Genomic DNA, 27674 nt, shown 5'->3' with positions numbered 1-27674 from the left:
GATTCTATAATCAAACACACTTCTTCTTTTGATGCATCCATTATGTCAATTTTGGTCTATGGGAACATTGTCAAGCTGTTCCCACGCTCTTTCTACATGACTCTATTAGTCTCTGAGCAAAACCCAGAAAGTTCTTGCTTTCTGGTACTAAATGATAATCTAGACTCATGGTACTTTCCATGATCCAGACCCAGAAGCTTTGATACCCTTTAATAAGAAATGTAGTCAGAAACCAAAATTTGGGTGTTTAGGTGTGTCCCTTGCTTCTAAGGCCTTTTCAATAAATAAAGCTAAGGAAAAATATACATTTTTTTAAAATCAAAATTCATACTGATAGTTTCAACTCAAATTGAGTATTACAGTTTCTTTTTCTTAATGGCATTTATTTTACAGTGTAAATTTTGGCTCCTAATAATATTTACATAGCTCCTTAGTCCAACAATATAGAGAAAAGTTTTAAGATTTTAATAACCAGAAGTACAACTAAATATGAATATACTGAGCAAAGTTTAAGATTATTTTGCATTTCTTCTTGTCCTTAAAACATATGCCTTTAATGATGCATAGTCAGTCTAACAGTTAAAAGACACTGGAGTTAATTATTTTCTCTCTATAAGAATCTAACCAATCTGATATATAGTCAGGTACATTTACTTCTATTTGTGTTCATTTTCATGGGTGCTTTTTAATTTTTTCATTTGATTTTAATTTCTAAATATTTAAAACATATATGTGGTTCAAAAGTCAAACTATACAAAAAGACATAGTTCAAAAAGTTGCATTACCATCCTATGCCTGTATCTCTTTCCTACCTACCTCCAAAGGATAAACATCCTTCCTGTTCTTTTTATCCTTATTTCTTACTTATATTATAAATAATTTTTTCTCCAATTAGCAACATGCCAATCACTGTTCGTTTATAGACATCTTCCTTACTATTTTCCCTGGTGGCTCAGACAGTAAAGCGTCTGCCTATGACGTGGGAGATCCCTGTTCAATCCCTGGGTCAGGAAGATCCTCTGGCGAAGGAAATGGCAACCTACTCCAGTATTCTTGCCTGGAAAATCCCGTGGATGGAGGAGCCTGGTAGGCTACAGTCCATGGGGTCGCAAAGAGTTGGACATGACTGAGCGACTAAACTTTCACTTTCACTTACTATTTTATTTTTTAAAGTTGCACTGTATCACACTAAGCACTGCCACAGGAGGTGCAGTGGTAAAGAATCTGCCTGTAATGCAGGAGACTCAGGAGATGCAGGTTTGATTCTTGGATCAGGAAGATCCCCTGGAGTAGGAAATGGCAACCCACTCCAGTGTGCTCGCCTGTAAAATTCCATGGACAGAGTTGCCTGGCAGGCCACAGTCATGGGGTTGCAAAGAGTCAGACATGACTGAGTTAAGTACATGTATTACACTATGAAAATATATGCATGATTTATTCATCTGCTCTCCTATTGGGGTTGTTTCTGTTTGCTATTAAAAATAATACTGTAGGGGGTTCTCTGACGGTCCAGTGGTTAAGACTCTGTGCTTCCACTGCAGGGGGCACAGGTTTGATCCCTGATCAGCGAACTAGGATGCCACATGCCACACAGTGCATTCACTAAATAATAGTAATGATGATAATAATACTACAATTCTTAGGAGGAATTCCTAAAAGTGGTTTTTCTTAGTCAAAGGGTAAATGTAATTTTGTTGTGTGTGCGTGCTAAGTTGCTTAGTAGTGTCCAACTCTTTGTGACCCTATAGACTGCAGCCTGCCAGGTTTCCCTGTCCATGGGATTCTCCAGGCAAGAATATTGGAGTGGGTTGCCATGCCCTCATCCAGGGGCTCTTCCTGACCTTGGAATAAAACTGGGATCTCATATTTCTCCTGCATTGGTAGGCTATTTCTTTGCTATTTCTTTACCACTAGCGCCACCTGGGAATCCCATGGTTTTGTTAGATACCATCAAATTCTCCACCATAGGGCTTTTTTTTTTTTCTCCCACTATTTTTCAATCTCACCAGTAATGTACGAGAAAGCACAGAATCCTCTTTATTTTTGGTTTCCAAGATCTATGTGTAGAATCATTTTTTCCAGTTACATGACATCTATATCATCTCTGAGGCTAAAATATTATTTTTCTAACTCACTCCTTTCCGGTTTAGATTAATACTTTTTAATCTAAAATGTATATTATAAGCAGAAGATATTCTTCAGTCTATGGCTTGCATTTATAAAGTATATATTTTTCAAAGTACTTTTATGTACATGTATATTATTTGATTCTCACAATCATGTTTGGAAGTAGTTACAGCAAGTCTATCAGCTCCATCTTCCAGATGAGGAAACCGAGAAGAAACACAATCTAATTAACTTATATGTACCCAGTTAATGACAGTCAAGGGCCTTTAGTTTACTGGTATTTCTACTAAATACTTGGTTGCCTTCCTCTTAACTTTCAATTCTATTATTTTATTATATGTTAGTGTCACTTATTAGATAAAAGTATTAAGAACACAGACTTATTCATTATATTTACTTCACATATAATAGAAATATGAAGGCTATTAATTAGTCATGTTCATCTTTTAAGCATATTTTAGAAAATAAAGCTTACTTGTTTGGGTTTAGCTCAAGACTTTTGTAAACTGTAAAGTGCTAGACAAGTCTAATAATTAAATTTGTTCTGGAAAAATACACCATATTTTAATTTACAGTAAGATTCAGTTGTAAGCATTAGTAACAGGTGAGTATAGTGGACTACATCTTGACTATATATACAATTATGAACTTCTAAAATCTTACAAAATCAAATGCAAAGTACCTTTCAAGAATGCATTAAAGTTCAAAGGCTCCTTTGTACTAAACAATGCCTCTTTGCATTTTCTAAAAAGGTAATCAAAAAGTTCTATTCCGACTGTAAAATATTTTGGCCTAAATTAATTAGACTGATTAATCCTTGAGAATGGCAACACAGATTTGCCCTATCAAGTGAGTTTCAAGAAAATATGAAAGGATGTCATTAACAAATGTTATGAATTGAGAGCCCTCAAACGAAAGCAGTAAAATCAATGTGCAAATATAAACTCGGATTTTGGTCTGTTTCATAATGTAAACTGTTTTCCATAACGCACAATCTGTACATTTGTCATTTAGTTTTGAAGATAAATGTCATTTATTTTTGAAGTTGAAAAATAACAAAAAGACTTTAGACCCACATATAAAAGGTATTCTTTTTATCCTTTTCTGAGACGCTGACCTGTATATTCATTTAAAAATGAACACCACATCTTTACGTTATTAAATCTTTGTTTTGATCTATTAGTATTCACCAAAGTGCCATTTTATAAAACCTCACACTGAATAGACAAGGCTGGAGGTGACCATCTGCAGCTTTAGAGTCTGTGTTTGAATTGATGAAAAGAGCTTTGTGTTTTCATTGCCAAGTTTGATTCTTCCAGTCATTAGGCATTCCCCTCAGATCACATCAATGAAGCCGTACTCTCTTACACCCATGTGTTAAATTCTCTTCTCCTCATGGTTTCCTTTGCCAGCTCTACTCAAGAATGACTACTGGGCCTTAGCCACATTCTTCTCACAGCTGTGTCAAAAAGAGCATCAGAAAGTCTTCTTAAAACCCATATGTGTATCTGGGCAGTTCTCAGTCTTAGGGTCACCTCACATTGTAGCGTGATTATACAGAGATTCATTCTTGTTCTTGAACTGAGCTACTCCCATCATTCTGAGAAAGATTAGGCCCTCCAGTCAGTAGTGGAGAACTTCTTGGAACACTGATGTGAAATACACATAGCTCAGAAGGCAGATTAGTTTAAACTAAAGAAGGTGACATTTCAAGATTTTGAGCATGTTTATGTTATTTTTACCATTATGTGGCTTGTCAAATGGTATAACACGAAAGAAGACACACTTTCATTATGCTTTTGGATACTATTGCATGTGAAGGAAAAAGTCAAATGATGATGCTGTTCCAAGAACTATTAGTTTGAATGCTATACATGTCAAAGTAATTTAAAAAATTAAAATAGTTAAGTTCACTAATAGGTTCCAAAATACTATTTACTATATAAAATTTTCACTTCCAGTTAGTCTTTCCATAGGAACACCTAATGAAGTAATCTATAGTAGCAAAATTATTCTTTTCTTTATACTTAGGTTAAGAGCTGAAGAAAAAAATGATATTTGTTGAGTTGCTCAGGAATATATTAACAAAACAATATAAGAAAGAAAGACGGAGGATTTCAGCTGCTATTATATACTATATTGCTACAGAATGCATTCTTTTCTCTGTAAATGTAAATGATGAAGAATGAAGTTTATGTGAGGACTGTGTTTATGATTTCACTATCAGACAGAGTTACCCTGAAAGAAACAATATTCTTTCATTTATAGAGGGCCAAATGTGCACTTGGGAAAAATCCTTTAGTGGGGGATATAGACAAACATGGAATAATGAGAAGAAAGAATCAAACATGGAATCTTACAATCCAAGTAAAATTTGTATTTCTAGTTGTTCTTGGGTTCAATTTAGAATTTTTCAATTATATTTTGGGAATAAAACCTATACCTAGTAAAGAAGTATACATCAGACTTTAGATGAATACACTGACAATATATTTAAAAAAAAATTAGACCTTGATTTATGCAAGCATGTTAACATTCTCTGCATCAATAGACAGATACATTATATCCATTCATCTGTGCTTTTAAGAATAGAGAAAGCAAAAGAGGGATTTCCGAATGAGTTATCAAGTATAATGAGGTCGAGCAACATCCAGGCAGGAACGATGAAAACTTTAAAAAATCTAATTTCTACAACAGCTTCCTTTTTTTCCTTGACTACATAAGAAGTACGCTAAAATATTCAGTGGTTGGTGATATTAAGTACCTTTCCTAGGAAGTTCAAATCACTTTATGTATCTATTTTTATCAATTCTAAAACTATTCTCAGGTAAGATAGATGAGTTCTCCTATCTTTATGAAGTACCCTGGGGTCAAGGGTTAAACAATTAAGAAGGCTTTTAACTGGAGCTAAGAATAGAACCTAGGAAAATGGTACTGATTAGAGCATAAGACCACTCTTAAGGAATTTACATTTCATGTATATGCATGAAAATCACAATAGGACATCACAGCAGTGTAAGAACTCTTGTACTTTTTTCAGCTTGTCAAGTTTCAGTTAAAGTGTACTTGATCATCATTAAGTGCTTTCTATAATTTCCCTAATAAAGGTCCATATAGTCAAAGCTATGGTTTTTCCAGTAGTCATGTAAAGACATGAGTTGGACCAAAAAGAAGGCTGAGCACCAAAGAACTGATGCTTTCGAATTGTGGAGCTGGAGAAGACTTTTGGGAGGCCCTTGGACAGCAAGGAGATTTAACCAGTCAATCCTAAAGGAAATCAACCCTGAATATTCACTGGAAGGACTAATGCTGGAGCTGAAGCTCCAATACTTTGGCCATCTGATGCAGAGCCAACTGACTGGAAAAGACCCTGATGCTGAAGAAAAGACCTGAAGAAAAGACCCTGAAGGCAAAAGAAGAGGGCAGCAGAGGATGAGATGGTTAGATGCATCACTGACTCAATGGACATGAATTTGAGCAAACTCTGGGGGATAGTGGAAGAGAGAGGAGCCTGGCGTACTGCAGTGCATGGGGTCGTAAAGAGTCAGACACGACTTAGTGACTGAACACCAATAAATAATTTCCCTAAAATAATAGGAACTCTTATCTTTGATTTCAATTACTGTAACACTGGGATTAATAAAAAACAATAAAAATTGCTCCATTTTATTTAGTTTTAAACAGAAACTATATGAGTCTCTTATTCAACACTTCTATTCTTTTTCTCTCATTCCTCTCATGATCATCTGAAGCATGTTTTATCTACCTTAGTAGGCTGAGATGAATACTAGTCCAACTCTAGATCACCTAGAGAAGACAGACTCTGAAATGAAGAAGCCAATCAAATGTAAGAACTCATGTTGTGATTTAACTTTTTAGGCCCTACTTTCAGGCTGTTTATGATTCATGCCATAAAATTAACCATAAAAGGGAACTCAACAGGGACAGGGTAGATACTTAGGTTTAGAGAATCCCTCTTCCTCTTTAGCCTGGATCTTTTACTTTACACTTCATTGGAATTTCTCAATTTTAATAATCACAGATTAATCCTTCCCTGGTAGAAAGAAATGAGCTAGACAATTAAAACTATGTTTCTTTTTCATGTCAAAGTGAGACAGTCCTTGAAGATCAAGGTATAAACCTCAATTCTCTAGTTTTTATAAAGAAATGAATATAATTATATCACCTATCAAACATGGTAGGTATTTCTGTATATAATAAAAGTAGCTCGAAGGAAAGCTACTTTACGTACTCAGTGTGTAAGAGAGGTGATCCACTATAAAAATATATAGTGGAATTAAAGTTTTTATAAAATACATACTTGTTTGATAGAGTACAAGATGTATTTCATAAGTTAAATAGGTATTTAATTTAAAAACATGTGTTATGATTAAAAAACCCAGAACATTAAATTCTTAAAAAGCATACCATGTGTTCAAGAATAAAAATTAAGCATGTTAGATTGTGTATATTTTGAGATGATTGTTTAGGAGGCATCTGAATCCATTTTCCGTATATAAATGACATATAAAAGCTATATCTAATTACTTCTAGATTCAGAAGGTGCTGTCCAAAGCTGATGGGGGTGTTCAGTTGTACATAAACTATCACAAATAAATTAACTATTTGTCTGATTATTTGCTGACGTATATATCATACTTCACAGAGCTTTTAAAATCTCAAATACAAAAAAGATTGTGAAGACATTTCCAGAAAAGTTTTAAATCCTCATTTACTAATAATACTAATAAATCCAAGTAAACTCTCAACATTTTATTAAATCTTGATTTAAACCTTATGCTGAGTTGAGAATTTATGAAATGTACTCTTTGATTCAATTAACAAATATCATATTTACAAAGCATTCACAGTACATCTAGTATTGCTTTGCAACTTGTAGTCCAACCAAGAATTTACAGGGAAAATAGCAAGATAAAGTGGGCAAGAAGTAGAATAATTTTAATGAAAACACAATATTAATGCAACTATGTAAAAAAATTCATTGATGCTTTTCACATTAAACTATGTAAGACTATTTGAGCAGAATCATTTATCATTATAGTTAATATCAGATTCTGGAACTAGCAACAAAACTACAAAGTTTAGTGAAGTCTTTTGATGAAAACTGTAGTTTTTTTTTAAATAATAGAAAAAAAAAAGTCAAGAAACTGGAAATGCTCTGTTCCCCTTCCCAGCGCCCAGAGTCATCTACCCTGTTTTATAATTCAACCTGCAAACAGATTAAGCAGCTAAGTTTGTGAAAAGTATGTTTGCTCTCCGCTAAGAACCGTTGTGTGACACTGTGGAGACTCCCCCGATACCTCGACGTGAACTACAGACTGCTCTCACTCATCAGCAGGGAAACCAGGCTGAGAATTCACAACTCCTTTGTAACCTCAACTTCTTCATAGAAATCAGTATTTGGCCAACGGCAGGAAAGACTTTTATTAGCTTTACATGCTCTTTTCTTTTTTTTTTAAAATAGCACTCAAAAGCCACAGGATGCCTTATATTTCAGAAGGAAATGTTTTATGCTGATCTTTCAAATTTTAATTATGCAATTAAAAAATAGAATGCCTACAAATAAGTAACTGATTTTTTTCAAAGTACAGAAAGAAAATTCTAAATATTTTTCTTCTTGAAGATATATTAAAAGTTTACAATTTTAGTCCAACCTATTCATTATATAGTTATAGTTTATGAGGAAATAAATAACATCAGTGAAAATTCGGCCCACAGTAAAGATGGTATGTGATGAAAGTTATTTCATTTTAAAACCTAGATCTTTGAGAGGTCTTCTAACCACATCAGTCTGGCTGTAAATACTTTTAGGTAACTGTGTAGCTTAAAGAAGTTAATTACAGTAAAATATATTAAAAAATCCCTTTGGGAACTTTTGCTCTAGGCCAGAAGAAGCATATCTGTACATGGAAAGACAGATAGAAAAATACAGCACAAAGAATCAGATTTTATAATCTCATGTGATAAAAACATCATTTAGTGGACTGTGCATCAGTTTTCTTTTTAATAAATGAGGACTATGGATGGTCTAGGCAAAACTATCAAGAGAAGTTTGTTATAACAAAGTTCTCATGTTCTTAACCTGTTTTTTAGCTTCCACGTAAATCTCTCCATCCAGGATTGGCAAAAACAAAACAAAACAAAACCCTAAAAGGCAAATCACTATGTGCTCTTCTTCTACAAACACATACATTTTTAAAAGAGACCTACCTAAAGAGAGTAATGTTGAAGGCAAAGGAATGGATTTCCATTGGTGAAATTTTAGGTATCACCCAGATACCTAGGCCAAGAAGTTATTTTTGGTTTGTGAAGTCTGGCATTCACCACATTTTACCCTATAAGTGACTATCTGCCTATAAATATTGGCTACTTTATGGATAGTAATTCTGTACAACTTTCCTTTCCAAATATACTCCTATAGGTTAAAAAATTTAAGAAAAATATTTAATCAAAGAAATAAAATATAAATTTAAAATACAATTATTAGAAATAGTTTATGGTCTCTCTGTCCTATTTACTGAAGATTTCAGGTCTTTTAAATGTAATTAAACTTGATGGAAGTTTGTGGTTAGAACAAGCTGATCACTAGCAAGTGTGTGTGCTCAATCACTCAGTTGTGTCTGACTCTTTTGCAACCCATGGACTGTAGCCTGCCAGGTGCCTCTGTCCATGGGATTCTCCAGATAGGAATACTAGAGTGGTTTCCATTTCTTCCTCCAGGAGATCTTCCTGATCCAGGGATCAAATCCCTGTCTCTGTGTCTCCTGCATTGGCAGGTGGATTCTTTACCACTTTGCCACCAGGGAAACCCCTTTCTGTCATTATATCAAGCTACTAAATTGTTCTAGTCTATATGTTCATAAGCATTTATAGAGAACGCACTTAACAGTGGGCATCTGTGCCAAGTATTTGGAGGCAATGGGGATACAAAGATGAACAGAACACCATCTATGGCTTGGAAAAGCTCCACGATAACTAATTTTGCATGGATCAGAGTAGATAGGATACAGATATACAAAGCAATTTTAACACCTAGTTGATTAAGACTTCTAATAAGGGTATGGACTGAGTATTACGAAAGCATTAAAGAATGGAAATATAAAGAACCATCATGGGGTAACATTTAGATAAGAATTCAAGGAATAACAAAAATCTGGCAAGGCACTAAAAGGGAGGAATATTTTCTAAGAAGGTGAAATGGCATGAGCAGAGATACTATGGTAGGGCATCATGGGGGAAGATGATACTAAAACAATGGGAGAAGCCCATTAATAGGCCTCCAGCACCCCACTCCAGTACTCTTGCCTGGAAAATCCCATGGATGGAGGAACCTGGTGGGCTGCAGTCCATGGGGTCGCGAAGAGTCGGACACAACTGAGTAACTTCACTTTCACTTTTCACTGTCATGCATTGGAGAAGGAAATGGCAACACACTCCAGTGTTCTTGTCTGGAGAATCCCAGCGTTGGCGGAGCCTGGTGGGCTGCCGTCTATGTCACACAGAGTCGGACACGACTGGAGCAACTTAGCAGCAGCAGCAGCATGCTAAGCTAAGCTAAGCTAAACAACATGCTAAGTTGTTTAAACTTTAACTTGCAGGGGTTGAAGAGTCCCTGAAAGATTTAAAATAGGGAAATAATATAACCTGATCTGTGTTTTAGAAAAATTAACTCTGGTGGCGGTAAGGAAGACAAATTTTGAGAGAGCTACAGGCAGGTAAACTAGTTCTAAGATTATTTCAATAGTCCGGAGGAATAATTATTTCAACAGCCATGAGGGATGATAAAGGCCTGCATTAATGAAATTAACAAGGGAAGAGTGGTGGGAATCAGCAGATACTTAGCCAGCAGACAACAGAGACTGATGGCAAAGTGAACGTGAATGACAAGAAAGAGTGAGGGAAGAAGGAAAGGGCTGAAACTTTTGAGGACTATGATAGAGATAGGAAATACAGAATGGGAAGGGTTTATTTTCAGAGGAGTAATTTTTCACCAAAAAAATCTATGACACAGAAGACTGTGATTTAACTTTCTAGGATGCTGGAGAAGACTTGGTAGAGAAAAGGCAGTTGAACTACTCCTATGGGTTTGATAAATGTGATACTAATGATGTAATTTGCAGAATGCTATAGTAACTATTACAAACTAGGCATCTTTACATACCATCCGGTTTATTCTTCACATAAAGTCTCCCTGTGAAGTCAGTGTAACTGTCCAAATTCTTTCACTGAAAAAATTTCGCTTCAAGGGTTAAGTAATCTGCCCCAAATCTGACAGGAAATAGGTAGGAAAGCAGGGACTCAAACACAGGTCTGTCTGATTTGACTACACATCTTGACTGTCTTCTACACTGCAGTGAGTCTCATAGGATGAATACAATTCTCATGAAGGAAAAGGGCCAAAGGCTCCAAGGAGAGAGGCCAACATATATAAAGGCATAAAGGCATTTAGCCTTGAAAAGGTAGTGCCCTTCTGAAGAATGAGACAGTGCAGTGTGAGTGAAATGGCAAGAGGAGGAACTATGCAATGCACATTCTTCTAAAAGCATCACGTGTATTATCTCCTCTAATTCTTACATGATGAGGCAGGAGTATTACTGTCCACATTTTATTGTACACATCAGCACAATGTTTTAAAATGAAATGTCCTAGTTCATATACCATACATTCCGAATCCAGAGCCTGAGATTTTAAATTAACATGTTGAAGACGTATGAGCATTTTTACTTATTTTGCCATGATCATATACTAGTTTTATAATAAAGTATAGTTAGGAATGGGCCGCTGAATTTAATATTTAGGAAATTACTGGTGATCTTAAGAAGAACAATTTTAGTATAAGAGCTAACCATAGTGCATTGAGTAGTAGATGAGCTAATGGGAATCGAAAAATTAGAGTGAATACAGATCAGCCATTTAAGAAATTTAGTTATGAAGGGAAAGGCAAAATGTGAACATTTTTAGTTTAAATTTTAATTATTGCCTGGAATGCTGATGTATTTACAAAGGACCTTCAAAAATAAGTGCTAGTAATAATTGCTAGTAATAGTAATTTGGATTATATAGAGGATACTAATACCATCTAATAAAATCTTACAAGTTGGCTTCCTGGAAGGTTATCATCTTATATCCAATAAAATAGGCTGATGCTCACCATAACTGTAATGAAGATACACTGCACACTTGAGAGTAACTAGAGATGAAAGATAGTGTATAAAATATGAAAAGGAAAGCCTGATAATACTTCCTCTAGGTCTGATTGCTAGAAATCAGAATAAAAGATTTAACATTTAAATTAAAATTAAACATTTAACTCTGGTAACTGACATAATTATTGCACTTAAATCCTGTCCATGGTTGGTGCCATTTCCAAGTCTTGATTTGACTGTTGTAAAATGTGAAAAATAAGGGCAATATCACTAGTTTTTCAAAAGGTTAAGCATTACAAGAGAAAATGTTGTTTCTACTTCTTGGGGTACAAAGTTATTTCTTTTACAAAATAATAAGATAGCTGATGAGATTTAAAAATGAAAGCTGACAACATTTCCAAATATTTCAGCAATCTAATGCTCTTTGGGAAACACAATTTTAGGGAATTTTAGTTATATAAAGAAATTAAAGGATTACATGTAAAGAAAACTGTGAAATTTTGAAGTACTTGTAGCTTTTAAGCAAGTTGATCCAAAATAGATCTTGACTGTCAAAAGTTACTGATTTGTAATTGACAATGAAATGAGATAGACCTAAATATCTATCTTGGTGTTCTTAGAACGTTAATATTTCATTGTGAATAATTATAGACAGTTGCTGGTCAAATATAAACTTAATCTTTAAACCTATAAAAATATAATATCATAAATCATAAGTTTCAAGGTAGAAGACATTGATTTAAAGATTAATATGCAAAATTCCTAATCTGTTTTAAAAAAGTCTTGACTACATATGTACTTGACCTTAGGCTATGAATCAAGATATAAGATATAATTTCAGGAGTGTGAGGGAAATGTTTGAGACCTATTTTCAAATAAGAAGTAGTAAGAAGTAAGAAATCTTGAAGTTAGCACTTACACTTCATACTGTAAAAATGAAAAAAAATTGCTAAGGAAAAGGGTATGTTTTAGAACTCTTTGTCTTACAATTTAGTGTCTTAGAATTGAATGCGATTAGGTATGTAAATGATGCAATGCTGTTAGCAATACATCAAAAAAGGCTCTGTTAAAATGACAAAGTTCTATTACATTAAAGCTGCCTTAGCAAATTCTGCTACAGTGTTCAAGTCTCATCAATTAACAAGCGACTTCATTATCTGATAAGTTATTTGTTATCATTTTGCTAGCTATCATTAAAGACTGACTGATTATGCAGCTTTATTTAAATCTGAATAAAAATGCAAAGATTATTTAAAATAAATATCATGCACTGTGAAAGCTGTATTGAATTCTTCAGAGGAACAACACAAGAAAATGAATTTCACTGTACTGGATTCTATGTACCTAGAGGTCTCAAACTGCAAGATCACAGATTTCAGCTCAGGCAGGATTACTTTGATGCTAAATGAATAAAGTTGGTAACTTGCCCGTCTCTTCCCTTTGCTAATAACTTCATGTATTACCTATGAAATGACTTTTATCGTATGGCCTCCATGAACTCATGAAGATCAATTACTAAGTTATAGAAAGTTAAAAACAAACAAAAATAAAAGTTGTTTGCCCTAAACAGTAACCACGATTCCCAAGTAAATGACTTTTTGAGCCCAAATTTAAATATGACAGGTAGTCTAAAAAAGTTCATTTGGCTCAATCCACTTTTGTCTGAAACTATTAATAACATGAATAACATATTCCTTAGTTGCCAAAACAAAGTGCTTTTGCCTTGTTTTGTTTCATACTTTTGAAATAATACAAGATCATTTTACTTACTTCTGAATTTTATCATTGGCCGTTCGGGAGGCCTCTACAGCACGCTGAAGCTCTAATTCCATGTTTGCTCGATCTGTCAGAGCTTGCTGCAGTTGGGTAGCCAGTTCCTCATTTTGTTGTTGAGTGATGGAAACAATGTTCTCTCTATTTTTTAAAGCTTCTTCATAGGTACTAAGTGTAAGATTAAACTGATCCTTCAAATTTTCTTCTTGGGATAAAGATTTGTGTAAACTGAGAAAACATAAAAATAAAAAAATTTAAACATAAATATGTAGGCTTACAAACCAATAATCTATTAAACAAAAATCTCCAGTTAGAAAGATCCATTTCTAAAAATCAATAAAGGCATACTTAAATGGATAAATGAAAGTAATTTTTATATCACAATATTATACTTGATAATTATCCATTTCTCTGCTTCTAAGCTGAAAGCTACCCAGACAAATGATTATCTTTGCTACCAAAGCATACAAAAAGATGCTGTAAGATGTTAATTTAATTATATCAGTGTAAATATTACATTCAATTTTCTTTAAAAGGAATAGCAAAGAATTGGAAAATAAAGTATCTCTAGGTAAATAAAAGAATGTAATAAGCTGACTGCAAAGAAGTGAGAAGTAAGAGAATGGGCATCAGTTTAGTAGATCCAGGGTCTAATTCAGCTGAACACTTAATGAGAACGAATGAGGTTTGTACAAATACTGAGAAGCCTTATACACAGCATTTTCTACTTGTCACAGTTGAGATATGAATGAGGTTAAAATTACTAGTCAGACCGCACAGAAATAATTTGTATTCAGATATATTTTCTTTTTGTTAATGAATCTTACTCCAAATACACCCACTCATTAAGTCATACAGAGAAACAGCATATAAATTAAGACCAAATGAATGCAGAAGAAAATGCAGACAAATAGAATCCTAAAATGCTAAAGGTCAAATCTTTGATATGTCATTACACCTACCACCTGAGGTTATTCTGAAATGGCACCAAGCACCTCACTCAATTAAATAAAGACATTTTGAAAATATAAATATTTAATAAGGGGAAATTTAAAATCCACACAGGAGATGTTCTTTTTTAATTAAATAAAATCATTTCAGTATATGCATACAAAAGAAATGTCGATGGGAGACTCGAAGTAAAACAACCCAACTATATAATACAGATTGATAATGTTGAAAGAAAGTAATCTAATCCTTAAAGCTGCAGAAAGCTTGTCAGGGAACTTTAACTCTGGCCAAATATCTAGCCTAGTACTTAATCTAAAACTTTTCAAACTAAAGTAATTATAAATTTCTTCTTGCTTTAGCAACCTATACAACTCTCCAAGGTGTTCACTTTGGAGATGGTGTCACAAGGAAATAAGATGGACCTGAGGCAGGGACCGTTAGCACACTAAAAGAAATCATTCCAGAATTCAACTTAATCTGGAAGAGAGAATGCTGCTACACTGTGGTCAAGTGACTGATTACTGTGTATGAAATAAAAATGGGGTATGGTGCCAGATTGGCGGAGTGCAAAGAAAGTATTTTCCTTTGTGCTTTTTCACCTCCTTATTTATGTTTCTAACTCTTTTTTCATTCTTCTTTCTACCAATCTATATACTTAAAGACTTCTGTCTCTTGCTCATTTTCCTATTCTTTCTCTGTCCTCTCATACCTTCTACATTCTTTCAACTTCCAATTTCTTTCAATCCACTCTTTTTGTTTACTTGAAAGACCCAAGAAAGAAACTAAAAACAAAAGAAAACCTCTAAAAAGTCTATGTTCTTTCCTTTAAATGTCAATTACATTTTAAATAATATAATGTGCACAAATCTAAAATATTCAGCTTTGACAAAATGTAAAGTGAAGAGGAACTAAAAAGCCTCTTGATGAAAGTAAAAGAGGAGAGTGAAGAACGTGGCTTAAAGCTCAACATTCAGAAAACGAACATCATGGCATCCGGTCCCATCACTTCATGGGAAATAGATGGGGAAACAGTAGAAACAGTGTCAGACTTTATTTTGGGGGGCTCCAAAATCACTGCAGATGGTGACTGCAGCCATGAAATTAAAAGACACTTACAACTTGGAAGAAAAGTTATGAGCAACCTAGATAGCATATTCAAAAGCAGAGACATTACTTTGCCGACTAAGGTCTGCCTAGTCAAGGCTATGGTTTTTCCAGTGGTCATGTATGGATGTGAGAGTTGGACTGTGAAGAAGGCTGAGTGCCGAAGGATTGATGCTTTTGAACTGTGGTGTTGGAGAAGACTCTTGAGAGTCCCTTGGACTGCAAGGAGATCCAACCAGTCCATTCTGAAGGAGATCAACCCTGGGATTTCTCTGGAAGGAATGATGCTAAAGCTGAAACTCCAGTACTTTGGCCACCTCATGCGAAGAGTTGACTGATTGGAAAAGACTCTGATGCTGGGAGGGACTGGGGGCAGAAGGAGAAGGGGACGGCAGAGGATGAGATGGCTGGATGGCATCACTGACTCCAATGGATGTGAGTCTGAGTGAACTCCGGGAGTTGGTGATGGACAGGGAGGCCTGGCGTGCTGCGATTCATGGGGTTGCAGAGTCGGACACGACTGAGTGACTGAACTGAACTGAACTGAAAGAACAAAATACAGAACAAATACAGAAGACTCCAGTCCTTACAGTTGATCCCCTTCCCAAAGGTAATCACTAATTCAACCTCTATCAAGATTAATATTGCTTTTTGAACTTTTTGTTTGACTTATTTTACCTAACATAAAGCTTATGAGATTCATCTTGCTGTTGCATGTAGTTCTCCCCCCACCTTTTTTTCTATTAAGTATTCTGTTACATAAATACACAGTAACTTATTTCACCATTCCACGGTTGCTGCCATGAATAAATTCTCGTATGCATCTTTCGATGGACCTACGCACTTGCTTCTTTTTTGTTTGGTTTTGTTTCCAGGTTTACTGAGATATAAGTGACATAAGCACTCATACCTGGAACAGAATTTCTCCTTAGGGTATATGTATGTCCAGATTTAGCAGATACTGCAAAGTTTCCCAAAGTGGTCACACCAATGTACACTCCCATCACAAGGGAGTTCCAGTTGCTCTATGCGCAACCTTAGAGTGGGATTGCCAGTCCTTTAAACTGTGGCCATTTTAATAGGGGTACAGTGATATTTCATTCTCTTAATGTTGTCTTTTGATGAATACAAGTTCTTAATGCTAATGAAATCCAGTTTATTATTATTCCATTTATGGCAGTGCTTTCTTGCGTCCTATTTTAAAAAAATCTTAGCCTATCCTGTTCCTTTGTATTTTAATCTTACATATATGCTCATCATTTAAAATTTAAAGTCAGTCAGCTTTTTTTTGGGAATTCTGCACTCGTTTATGATACCTAAAACACTATCTAGTATATTATAAACAATTAACTATTAAGAATCAATGACTCAGTTTTAAAAATTATACCATTATTAAAATCAATGTTATCCTAATTTAACTCCCTCATCATTCATCATTTATTAGTCTTCTATCATTTAATATTTTCCTTTTGGGGAGTAAGTTTATACTACCTGATTTTAATTTTCCTCTCAGATGGACTTGTGACTGGGACCCTTTATTCTCAAGCTCAAAAAGCTACTCATCATTCCGTGTGTTTTGGAAACCTTTAAATCCCCATCAAGTCTTTCTCAGACTGAAGTAGTAGCTGGAGTGATCTCATAAAAAGATGAATTAGATAATGTCATTCAAAATCCTATAATAGTTCCTCACTGAATTCAGAATAAATCTCTGACGATAATAACGAACTACATATTTTAAATAACCTCACAACAACTTTGAAAGTCCTATTAATATTACTTTTTTACTAATAAAAAACTGAAGCAAAGACATAAGTAATATAATTAATCTCACCCCTAGCAGAGCCAGGATCTGAACACCCACCACAGCCTTTTACTTGGGCTGGAATCCTCCCCTACTTGCCATGGGCTACAAAGCCTTCTGTCATCTGGTCTCTCTACGTGCCACCTTTTAGCAGACATTCCATTTCTCAGGTACAGCAAGCTTTTCCTGCTTGAAGCATTTGTTTGGAATGCCTTTCTCTCCACGCTTCTATGTGACTAAACCCCTAGGTCTCAGCCTAAGTACTGCTTTCTCAGATAAAACTTTTATGTCTCTTAATTTAAATTTATATGCTCCCTCATAGAACCTCTTTTCCTTAGAACTTACAATACTTTGCAGTTTTTTTCAGTATCATCATGTGATTTACTTTCTAATTCCAACATATTAACTTACATAGGGAAGTTCTATTTTATGGGAAGAATATATTCATAAACTTCAATAAATCAGAATGCTTATAATTTAGGGAAATTTTCTTAGAGGAATAAAGGTGAAGTAGAGTGGATATATTCCTAGTGTGTATAAATCTATAACCACTGAAGTAAATTTTTGTTTTGGTGATTTTTTCCGTGGCCCCATGGACTGTATCCCACCAGGCTCCTCTGTCCATGGAGTTTTCCAGGCAAGAATACTGGATTGGATAGCCATTAGCTTCTCCAGGGGATCTTCCAGACCCAGGGATGGAACCTGAGTCTCCTGCATTGCAGGTAGATTCTTTACCATCTGAGTCATGAGGAAAGCCTGCACTAACACTTTTCTTCAGAAAGTTCTTCCCTAAATTGACAAGAGGGTCACACTGTTTAGTTTTCTTCAGAGTCATATCACATTTAACCTCTGTTCCAAGTTGATTGAGATGCATTGCTTTTCAGATGTATCTTTTCCCATGCAGCAGCACTGCAATTTAATGGCACTTAAATGACATTGTACAGGAAAATATTTTAAGTTGCAGTAAGAATAAATGATAAAACAACAACAGAAAAGCTGTTAATCACCCCCGGAAAGAGTGTGGCTTACAGGGCATTAACACAGGATGGTAACCAACCGTATTTATTATGAAGATAACGAAGTAACATAAAAAATTAAATTAACTCTTCCAGTTTTGAAATTCTTAGTGAATGTTTCTTTAGGAAGTGAGCCTTTAAAAACACTTTTACCAGCATTTAGTGAGCAGAGGCCAGAGATGTTGCTAAACATATTACATTGCAGAGGACAGATCCCCAGGACAAAGAATTATCCAATCTAATACGTCAAGAATGTCAAATCTGGTAAACAGAAAGAGATTGGATTTGGATTTTGAAGAAGGAGATTCAAATTTCAGTCTTGCTGTTCACTCTGTCTGAAAAATACAGTACCCCTTTGACTGTTATCCTCAACTCTAAAATAATGAGAAAAACCTCATTAAGTTTAAATGAGAAAAAAATGAGGTGATCTATCTATATGAAAATATCTAGCACAACACCTGGCAGAAACCAGCTATTTATACACTACATAATTTTTTTATATTATATAATTTAAAAGAAATAATTTATATCTAATTATTTTGTATAAGATATCATACAATACTTAGATATTTTATAAATACTATGATTAAAAAAACCTGCCTGTTGCTACAGATTTTTCATGAACTGGGAGAAGTAACCTAGTTTTCCTAACCTTATCACTCACTGATAACATTATTAAATCATAAAAAAAAAAAAAACAGGCAGGTTTGGCTTGTTTTACTGAATAAAAATAAATAAAGACAAAGCCAGTATGGAAAGCAGAAGTATGAGCTATGCTGTCCTAACTACATTTTCTGAGAAGACAGAGCCTCTTTTTTACTTCCCGGTTTATTGCATCAATTAATTAACTGACTTACTCACAGTAAGTCAGTTGCTAACTGAGTTGCTGACTTACTGTGAGTATCTTTACTCTGAAGAAATTCTTTTAACATTTTCTGCAAGGTAGGTGTTTTGGTGACAAGCTCCCTCAGTTTTTGTCTATCTAAGAAAGTATTTCTCCTTCACTTTTGGAGGGTAAGTTCCCTGGATGTAGAATTCTAGGCTGATGTCCCAAGGTTTAGTCTGACAATTCAAGGTGCTCCAGAACTCTGTTCTGCTTTTCTTTTCAGGCTTCATCCTACCTATGCTATCAAAAATTTTTATTCTAGTCAAATGGTAACATAAACTATTCTTTAAAAACACTCTCACATTTTTCACTATGAATTACTGCTCACACTGTTGCCTCCACTATGAATGCCTGATCACTACACTTTAAGACCCAGATGAATTGTCACAACCATCAGGAAGTCATTCTCCCATATCCTGCCAAGGAGACACAACTTCATCATTTTCCACTATCCTTCATACCTACTTTATGCCTGTCTTATCTTTTCTACTTTAATACTTTTACTCTTCTTTATTTCCTTCTATGGCCAAGCACAGCGGCTTTTCTATAAGAGGCTTGCAAAAATAATCTATTGAACATTGTTGCTTAAATGCTCCATTTGAACAAGTGGACTCTAGTGCTCTAGAAGAGTCATATCAGTTTTACTTTCCTTCTTTTTGTCCTTATGTTTGTGTGAAGCCTCATTCTCTACTGCGTTCCCTCATCCCGACTCCATTCCATTCCATTTTTGAGGAATATTTAATGATTTACCTCTTTGTTTTGAGATAATTGTAAATTCATATGGAGTTGCATGAAATAATACAGAAGATGCCTGATATTCTTAACCACCTTCCCCCCAACAGTAACATTTTGTAAAATTATAGCATAATAGCACCACCAAGATATTGACATGGATACAGACAAAATACAAAACAGTTATTTCACCACAAAAACCTCCTTTTTCCCTACTTCCTTACCACTCCACCCTCTCCTTCAATCTAATAACTACTAATCTGTTTCCCATTTGTATAATGTCATTTCAAGAGTGTTATACAAATAGAAAGGTTTGGGGATTTTCTCTTTTCACACAGCATAGTTCCCCAGGAATTCATCCAGGTTGTTGCATGTATCAAAAATGACATAGTAGTTTTTTCTGAGGAAATGGTCTGTCACTTGAAGTTTCCATTTCTATGCATGTAGAGCTGTTCATAGTAATCTCTTATTCTTTTTTTCTCTGGAAAGTCCATTGTGATATCCTATCATTCCTGATATTCGTCATGTGTCCTCTCTGCTCTTATGTGCTTCTTTCTGTTCTTATTTTTAATATTTTCCTCCTTCTACTTGGTTTGTATTTATTTTAATGTTCTTTTTCCATATTCTTGAGGTAGGACCTTAGACTGCTAATTTGATACATTTCAAATTTCCCTAAGGTATGAATTTAGTGCTAAAAATTTCCCTCTCAGCATTGCCTTAGCTGTGTCTCAGAAATTTTGCTATGTTGCAGTTTGATTTTCATTCACTTTCACATGTATGTGTATACATATATATATATACACATATATACACACATATATATATTCTAATTTCCCTTGACAATTCTCCTTTGACTTATTGATTATTTAGAAATCTGTTGTTTAGTTCCCAAGTGTTTGGAACTTTCTTGTGTCTCCTTGCCACAACAGGTAACACTTAAAGGTTCCAGTGATTTACTGTGGATATCTGGGAGGTGGGAGGGGGGTTCAGGATGGGGAACACCTGTATACCCATGGTGGATTCATGTTGATGCATGGCAAAACCAATAAATATTGTAAAGTAAAAAAAAAAAAAATGAAAGCAGAAACTTTAATTCAAAAAGAAAAAAAAATACCCTTCACCCCAAAGGAAAAAAAAAAAGAAAAAAAATAATGTGGATATCTTTGAGAAGAGGCATTTTTAGCCTATCACAATTAATAAAATCAATAAACCTCTAGCCATGTTAACCAAGAAAGAGAAGATAAAATTTACTAATAGCAAAATGAAAGAGAGGTCCTCACTGATCCCAGGGACATTAAAAGTAACATTAGAACAACTCAATGTCCACAAATTTAATAACTTAGGAAAATGGACCAAATTCCTTGTAAGATACAAACTAACAAAACTCATACAAGGAGAAATAGACAGTATGAATAAGTTTTTATCTATTAAATTAATCAACAGTCAATGATATCCCAAAAAAGAAAGCACAAGGCCCAGATGAATTAATTAAACATTTAAGGAAGAAATGATACCAATTCTTTTTCTTTTGATAACAATTAGCTCTTCATAATCTCTTCCAGAAAGTAGAAACAGAAGAAATATTTCCAAACTCAATCTATGAGTCCTGCCATTATCCCAAAATCAAAATCAGATTAAGACATTATGAGAAAAAAAACCCTACAGAATATTATCTCTCATGTATATAGATGCAAAAATCCTCAGCAAAATATCAGTAAATCAACCCCAACATAGTACACAAAGAATTATGTACTCCAACACATAAGATTTATTCTAGGTATAAAACATCAAAAAGTCGATTATTGTCATTTATCATAAAACAATCTAAGAAAAAAATCATTTGATTATATCAATAAATTCAGAAGAAGCAATGGCAAAATCTAAGATCCATTCATAATAAAAAGTTTCAGCTAACTAGAGGGAGAAGAAATTTCTTAACTTGATACAGAACATCTGCCAAAAAGCCTCTAAAGCTAACATCATACTTAATGGTAAGAAATTAGATACTTTCTCCCAGAGATCACAGCAAAAGCAAACACATTTCCTCTTACCTCTTCTGTTCAACACAGTACTGGAAGTTGTAGCTAATGCAATAAGATAAGAAAATAAAATGTATACAGATTAAGAAGGAAGAAATAAAACTCTCTTTGTTCACAGATGACATGATTGTCTATGTAGAAAATCTCAAAGACTCAACAGAAACAAAACAACAAAATTCTTGGAACTAGTAAGTGATATAATAAGGCTGCAGGATTGAAGGTTAATCTAAAGTTGATTGCTTGCCTATCTTGCAGCAGTGAACAGTTCCAATTTAAAATGAAAACATAATACCACTTATATTACCACTCCCTCAAATGAAATATTTAGATATAAATCCAACAGGAAGAAAACTGGAATAAAACAAATCAAAGACCTAAATAAATGGAGAGATATTCCATGTACATGATTAAAAAGACTCAATATCATTACATGTCAATTCTTCCTAACTTGTTCTATAGATTCAATGAAATTCCAATCAAAGGACCAGAACATTATTTTATATATTGACAAACTGATTCTAAAGTTTATATGGTGAGGCAAAAGATTTAGGACCGCCAACTCAATATTGAAGAATAGTCAGAAGAATGACATCGCCCAACTTTAGGACTTAAAGCTACAGAAATCAAGACAGCATTTTGCTGGCAAAAGAAGAGGCAAACAGATCAGTGGAAGAGAACAGAAAGTCTTGAAACAGACATACAAATGTGGCCAACTGATCTTGACAAAAGAGGAAAGGCACTTCCAGGGACAAGGAATAGCCTTTTCTCAAAGTGCTGGAACAAATGAACATTCACACAAGAAAAGAATCTAGAGAGAGAATTGACACCAAAAAGTAACTAAAAATGTTTTATAGGCCTGAAGAGTAAAATGCAAAACAATATACATCTAGAAGATAACATAAGAGAAAACATATGAGATCTTGGGTTTAACAATGAGCTTTCAGATACAACACTAAAGACATAATCCATGAAAACAAAATAGATATAAAAACTTATTAAAACTAAAAACTTGTATGCTGCCAGAAACACCGTTAAGAGAATGAAAACACAATCCACAGACTGAGAGAAAATCTTCACAGCAACATAGATAAGACTAGAGATTATCATATTAACCATATTTTAGTAGGAATCCAAAGTGACACGAGAAAGGAATAAAAAAAAGGCAAGCATGGCCAGCCATGGCATAATATCCAAATCAGACATAATCACACCTGAATTCAGCCATGTCTAAGTTATAAATTGAAGCACCTTATCAGGTAAGATAAGCCCTACCTGTGATCAGATACCATATTTATGTAGACACTAGATAACTAAGCTGTTAGAAATGGTGTAGAAGAAATCCCTGCACAATGTAGGAGAGTGGTGTCAGTCAGCTCCAGACATAAGTGATCTCACAGTGCGGAGGCCTAGTTAAATGTCAACTATCATAATTTGTCATCCTCCTTCTACTGAGATGGGGCACTCCATCTACAAACAGTCACAAAGGAAGAGTATCACCCACATAAGGGTCAGTTCTAGACAAAAGGTTTTGAGGAGCCTGGCCATGCTCTTACTAGCCTATTTCTTAGCAAATGGCTGAGAAGTCTGTTCAACTATTGAAAAGCTATGCTCCATACCATCTGCATGAATAAATCATTCTACTAAAAACGTAAAAACAGCAGACCAACTGTTCTTACATAGGGTAAATATTTTTCAATTTTATTAATGATCCTAAATGACTCCCTTAGGAAAAGTAAATTAAGTCCTATATATATAGTTTTATTTCACATTATAGAAAGCCTAGGATAAGCACTGATGCTGCTCTCAGCTATGAAGTTTAAATAAATTCATTTTATGAGACCATTACAAAGGCACAGTGCTTGATACACAGCTGTTGCTGTACCGTTGTTTGTTTAATTGAGTTGTTGAGTAGGGTTCAGTCAGTACACACAGACTGGAAGCATGTGCTTTGCTTTACTTGGAATTGGGCGGCTGCATGGTGACATGTCAGGCCCTGCTTCCCCTCCTCACGTAAATGAATGACTAGTGTGTGCTGGGGCACTTTGCTAGAGCTATAGTAGTGACTAAACACACATTTCAAATGATTCCAAGTGCTATCAAGGAAGGGATGTGATATTTGAGTTGAAATTTAAAGGTAAGAGTAGCACTAACTAGAAGAGAGGTGATGGAAACATTTCAGGCACAGGAAAGAGCATATACCAAGGCTTCATAACAACATGATGATCTTATTACATAGTAAGTTAGTAAGTATTAGTCGCTCAGTCATGTCCGACTCTTTGCAATCTCATGGACTGTAGCCCACCAGGTTCCTCTGACCATGAAATTCTCCAGGCAAGAATACTGGAGTGGGTTGCCATTTCCTTCTCTTATTACATAAGGATATATTATATATTTATTTATCTGTACTTTATATATATAATAAGGATGGCTGATGAGCTCAATGAAGCCCAGCTACAACCAGTGTTTGTATCACTGAACAAGTGGTTGGGACTAGATCAGAGGGCCTTTTCAGAACATGAGGAGGATTTTGCTTCTTTTCCTAAGGCAAATGAGAAACTCCTGAAGGATTTTAAGGAGAGGGGAACAAGATTTACCTTTTAAAACAATTGCTCTAGTCTGGGTAGGGTGTGTTTTGTGTCTCTTCATTACCTTATATGACAAACAGCCTCTAACTGCTAAGATGTACCTTGCTTCTTCTCTGAGTGGGCATGGAATTATATTGAGGCTTCCCTGGTGGCTCAGATGGTAAAGCGTCTGCCTGCAATGTGGGAAACGCGGGTTCAATCTCTGAGTTGGGAAGATCCTCTGGAGAAGGAATGGCAATGCACTCCTGTGTTCTTGCCTGGAAAATCCCATGGATGGAGGAGCCTCGTAGGCTACAGTCCATGTGGTAGCAAAGAATCGGACATGACTGAGTGACTTCATTTCTTTTCAAATCTGGGAAATAAAGTTCTAGGACTCACATTTTATTTATTTTCCTTGGCTCAGATATTCCATTTATGAAGTTTTTTGCTTTGTTCTGTTTTCTACCAGAGATTCTGACTAAGTTCAAAGGTATGCTAGTCTGGTCTAAAAGATGAGATTTTTCTTGGACTTACTTTGGGATCATCTCATTTAGAATCAAACTGTCTGTGCTTGCTATCTTCACCTCAAATTCTATTCAAGGCTCTGCTATCTGCTCTATCCACAGCTGCTCCAACGATGTTGTTGCTCATTTTTCAATCTCTATGTTTTATTATCTATTAGAAGCCAATTCTTTCTGAAAATGCTTTCTATAAAAATATACTTTGGCTTTTCTGCTTCATCAAAAGTATTTCTTGACATTTCTTAATCTCCTCTGGGAGCTTCTTTTTCTTTACCCAACTTTTAACTGTTGTTGTCTTCTCACTTCTAGTCCCTCTCCCTTGATTTTAACTCAGTCCCATGGTCTCACTCAATCATTTATTTTGCTAATGACTCCCAACTCAGAAGTCTTTCTCTCCAACTCAGATTTCTATCCTCAGCAGCAGATCTACACAACCACCTACTAGACATCTTCACTTGGCCATCCTACAAATATCTACAACTCAGTATATCTAAAAACTAAACTCATGATCTCATTTTATATTCCTCTACAAATCAGCCCTTTCTTTCCCTGTCTTCTCACTGGGTACTGCTAGTGTTCATGCTCAAAACCTATGCATCATCCTTGACATCTATTTCTCACACACAGTCTAATCAATCCTTTTGATTTAAACTTAAATCTCCCTTGTATCTTTCCAGTATTTCTTTCTAGCCCCATTACCATTATCATAATTTAGAGTGTCTGCCATTATTTTCTTAAGTGGATTACTGCAGTAGTCTTCACTTGTTCTTTGCCTTGAGTGAGTTTTCTAAAGCACAAATGTGAATGTATGACTACATGGATTAAAACTCTTCAATGACTTCTCACTGCTCCGAGGGTAAAGTCCAAATTCCTTAAGCATCATTTACAAAGCTCCTCATGCCTCTCTTTCTAGCTCATTTCTCATTATTCACCTATTTAATCTCTATACTCCAGGCCAGAATGAACAGCTTTCATATCTCCCAGAACACTGACCTTATTCTCTGTTACTTATCTAGCCCCTACTCATCCTTTAGATCTCAGCATGGATATGAGTTTCTCTAAGAAATCTGACCTGTTGTCCAGATTAGCTGATCCTCTCACGTGTTCCTACAGTACTCTGACTTTTCAACTGGATAGCTGTGAAGCAATTTTTTTCCCCCACCATTTGATCTCTGCTGCTGCTGCTGCTGCTAAGTCACTTCAGTCATGTCCGACTCTGTGTGACCCCATAGACAGCAGCCCACCAGGCTCCCCCGTCCCTGGGATTCTCCAGGCAAGAACACCAGAGTGGGTTGCCATTTCCTTCTCCAATGCATGAAAGTGAAAAGTGAAAGTGAAGTCACTCAGTCGTGTCCGACTCTTGGCGACCCCATGGACTGCAGGCTACCATTTGATCTCTAGTGCCCAGAAAAGGATTTAATAAATATTTGTGGAACTGATAGTCTGCTTCATGTGGTTCTTAATTTTTTTTTTAATGTTTTAATGGCTGACTCGAATCTCTGTGATTGGTGTGTGCCCTGCAGAATCTAAGTTATGGATATGTACTGGTCTACAGTTAAGCAATGTGGCTTCCAGGTTGATTGCTTTGTGAACACTAACAATAAGAAAAAGCCTAAGATTTAAAAAGAAAATGAAAGAAAGAAAAGCAAGCAAAAATAGCTCCCACGAATTATTCTCCTCTGGAGGGGGATTTCACCTTGACTCTCATCTACCATGGTACTGCTGTGGATTTCAGCAGTTTTCCTGGAATACTAGATACAAGTGCTACTGGACTCCCCTCTGGTGGATGAGTGAATATTTGCTCGTAATGAAATAATGTTTGAAGGGAGTCATTCATTTAATAAATACTTATTGAGCAACTAAACATATAGAGTACTGAGTATACATTAAAAGCTTGGGGATATAACAGTAACCAAAGCAGATAAAAATGTCTGATCATACAGAGATTTTGCTCACTACCTTTATCTCTAGTGCCTGGAAGAACTGCTTAATATTTGCAAACTGACTAATGAATGTTGCTTAAGGCCTGCTTCTAATCTGAATCATTCTGCATTTCCTTACATCTTGATGGCCTTGCATTCTAGATGAGGGATTATAAGGCAGATGCATAGAAAAAGAAGGAGGGCTGTAACACAGTTCTTCCGGTGGGTAATCGTTCTGTCTCCCTTAGTTTCTTTTATATCTTTAAGTTTGAAACCAATTTTACCATAATATAGCATAATCAACAAATGCTACCTTGTGAAATTTAAAAGAGTTCCCTTTATAATGAATAGAGTTATAAGAAAATATCTTTTTTCATAATTTTGCTGATAATTTTGGCTATGGCAATTGTAGAGAAATGTTATTCAGGGCTTCCTAGGTGGTGCAGTGGTAAAGAATATGCCCGGTAATGCAGGAGACACAAAAGATGTGGGTTCTATCCCTGGGTTGGGAAGATTCCCTGGAGTAGGAAATGGCAACCCACTCCAGTATTTTTGCCTAGGAATTTCCATGGACAGAGGAGCCTGGTGGGCATGGTCATAAAGAGTCGGACATGACTAGGTGTGTACATACTACATACACTCACATACACCAGAATGATTCCCTTAATTTTAGCAAATTACACATGTGCTCTATATAACTTATTTAAAAGGAAATCAATTTGATAATTATTGTTATATTTTTAGCAGTTTCTCTGTATAATATGTGAAAATTGAAGACATGAATAAAATCAGTGCAAGCTTCTATCCGACTGCTTTATCTATATGTCTTAGGGATTATAAAGATAAAAGTAAGGTTATTGTTCTTTGAGAGCTAAAGAACTCAGTAAAGCACTCATTCAGGTTTCTTCAGAAGGGAATATGTGATTTATCAGCAGTCTGATAAACACTAAATGTGCCTTATATCACATTTATAGGCATCAGAATTCTTTAAAAAAATGTAGCTAATAATCAGGTTGAATGTCATTTACTTTTGTTTTGGTCTCCAGGAAATATTGTTTACTTTGCTTTAAA

At 35.1% G+C, this 27674-nt stretch overlaps 1 protein-coding gene across 1 annotated transcript in view; it reads right to left on the bottom strand.

Annotated features, from left to right (window-relative positions):
* The window catches only part of MIPOL1 (mirror-image polydactyly 1), a 245496-nt gene that overhangs the window by 35840 nt on the left and 181982 nt on the right, over window positions 1–27674 (bottom strand). Inside the window, exon 11 of the mRNA XM_052659936.1 lies at window positions 13065–13295. Coding sequence (XP_052515896.1) covers window positions 13065–13295 — 231 coding nt within the window. The remainder of the gene's footprint in view (window positions 1–13064; window positions 13296–27674) is intronic.

Source organism: Budorcas taxicolor, chromosome 21, assembly GCF_023091745.1.
Source record: "Budorcas taxicolor isolate Tak-1 chromosome 21, Takin1.1, whole genome shotgun sequence".
In the NCBI taxonomy this organism is placed as follows: domain Eukaryota; kingdom Metazoa; phylum Chordata; class Mammalia; order Artiodactyla; family Bovidae; genus Budorcas; species Budorcas taxicolor.
Note: the sequence above shows the minus strand (reverse complement) of the source record. Positions and strands in the feature narration are given on the sequence as shown.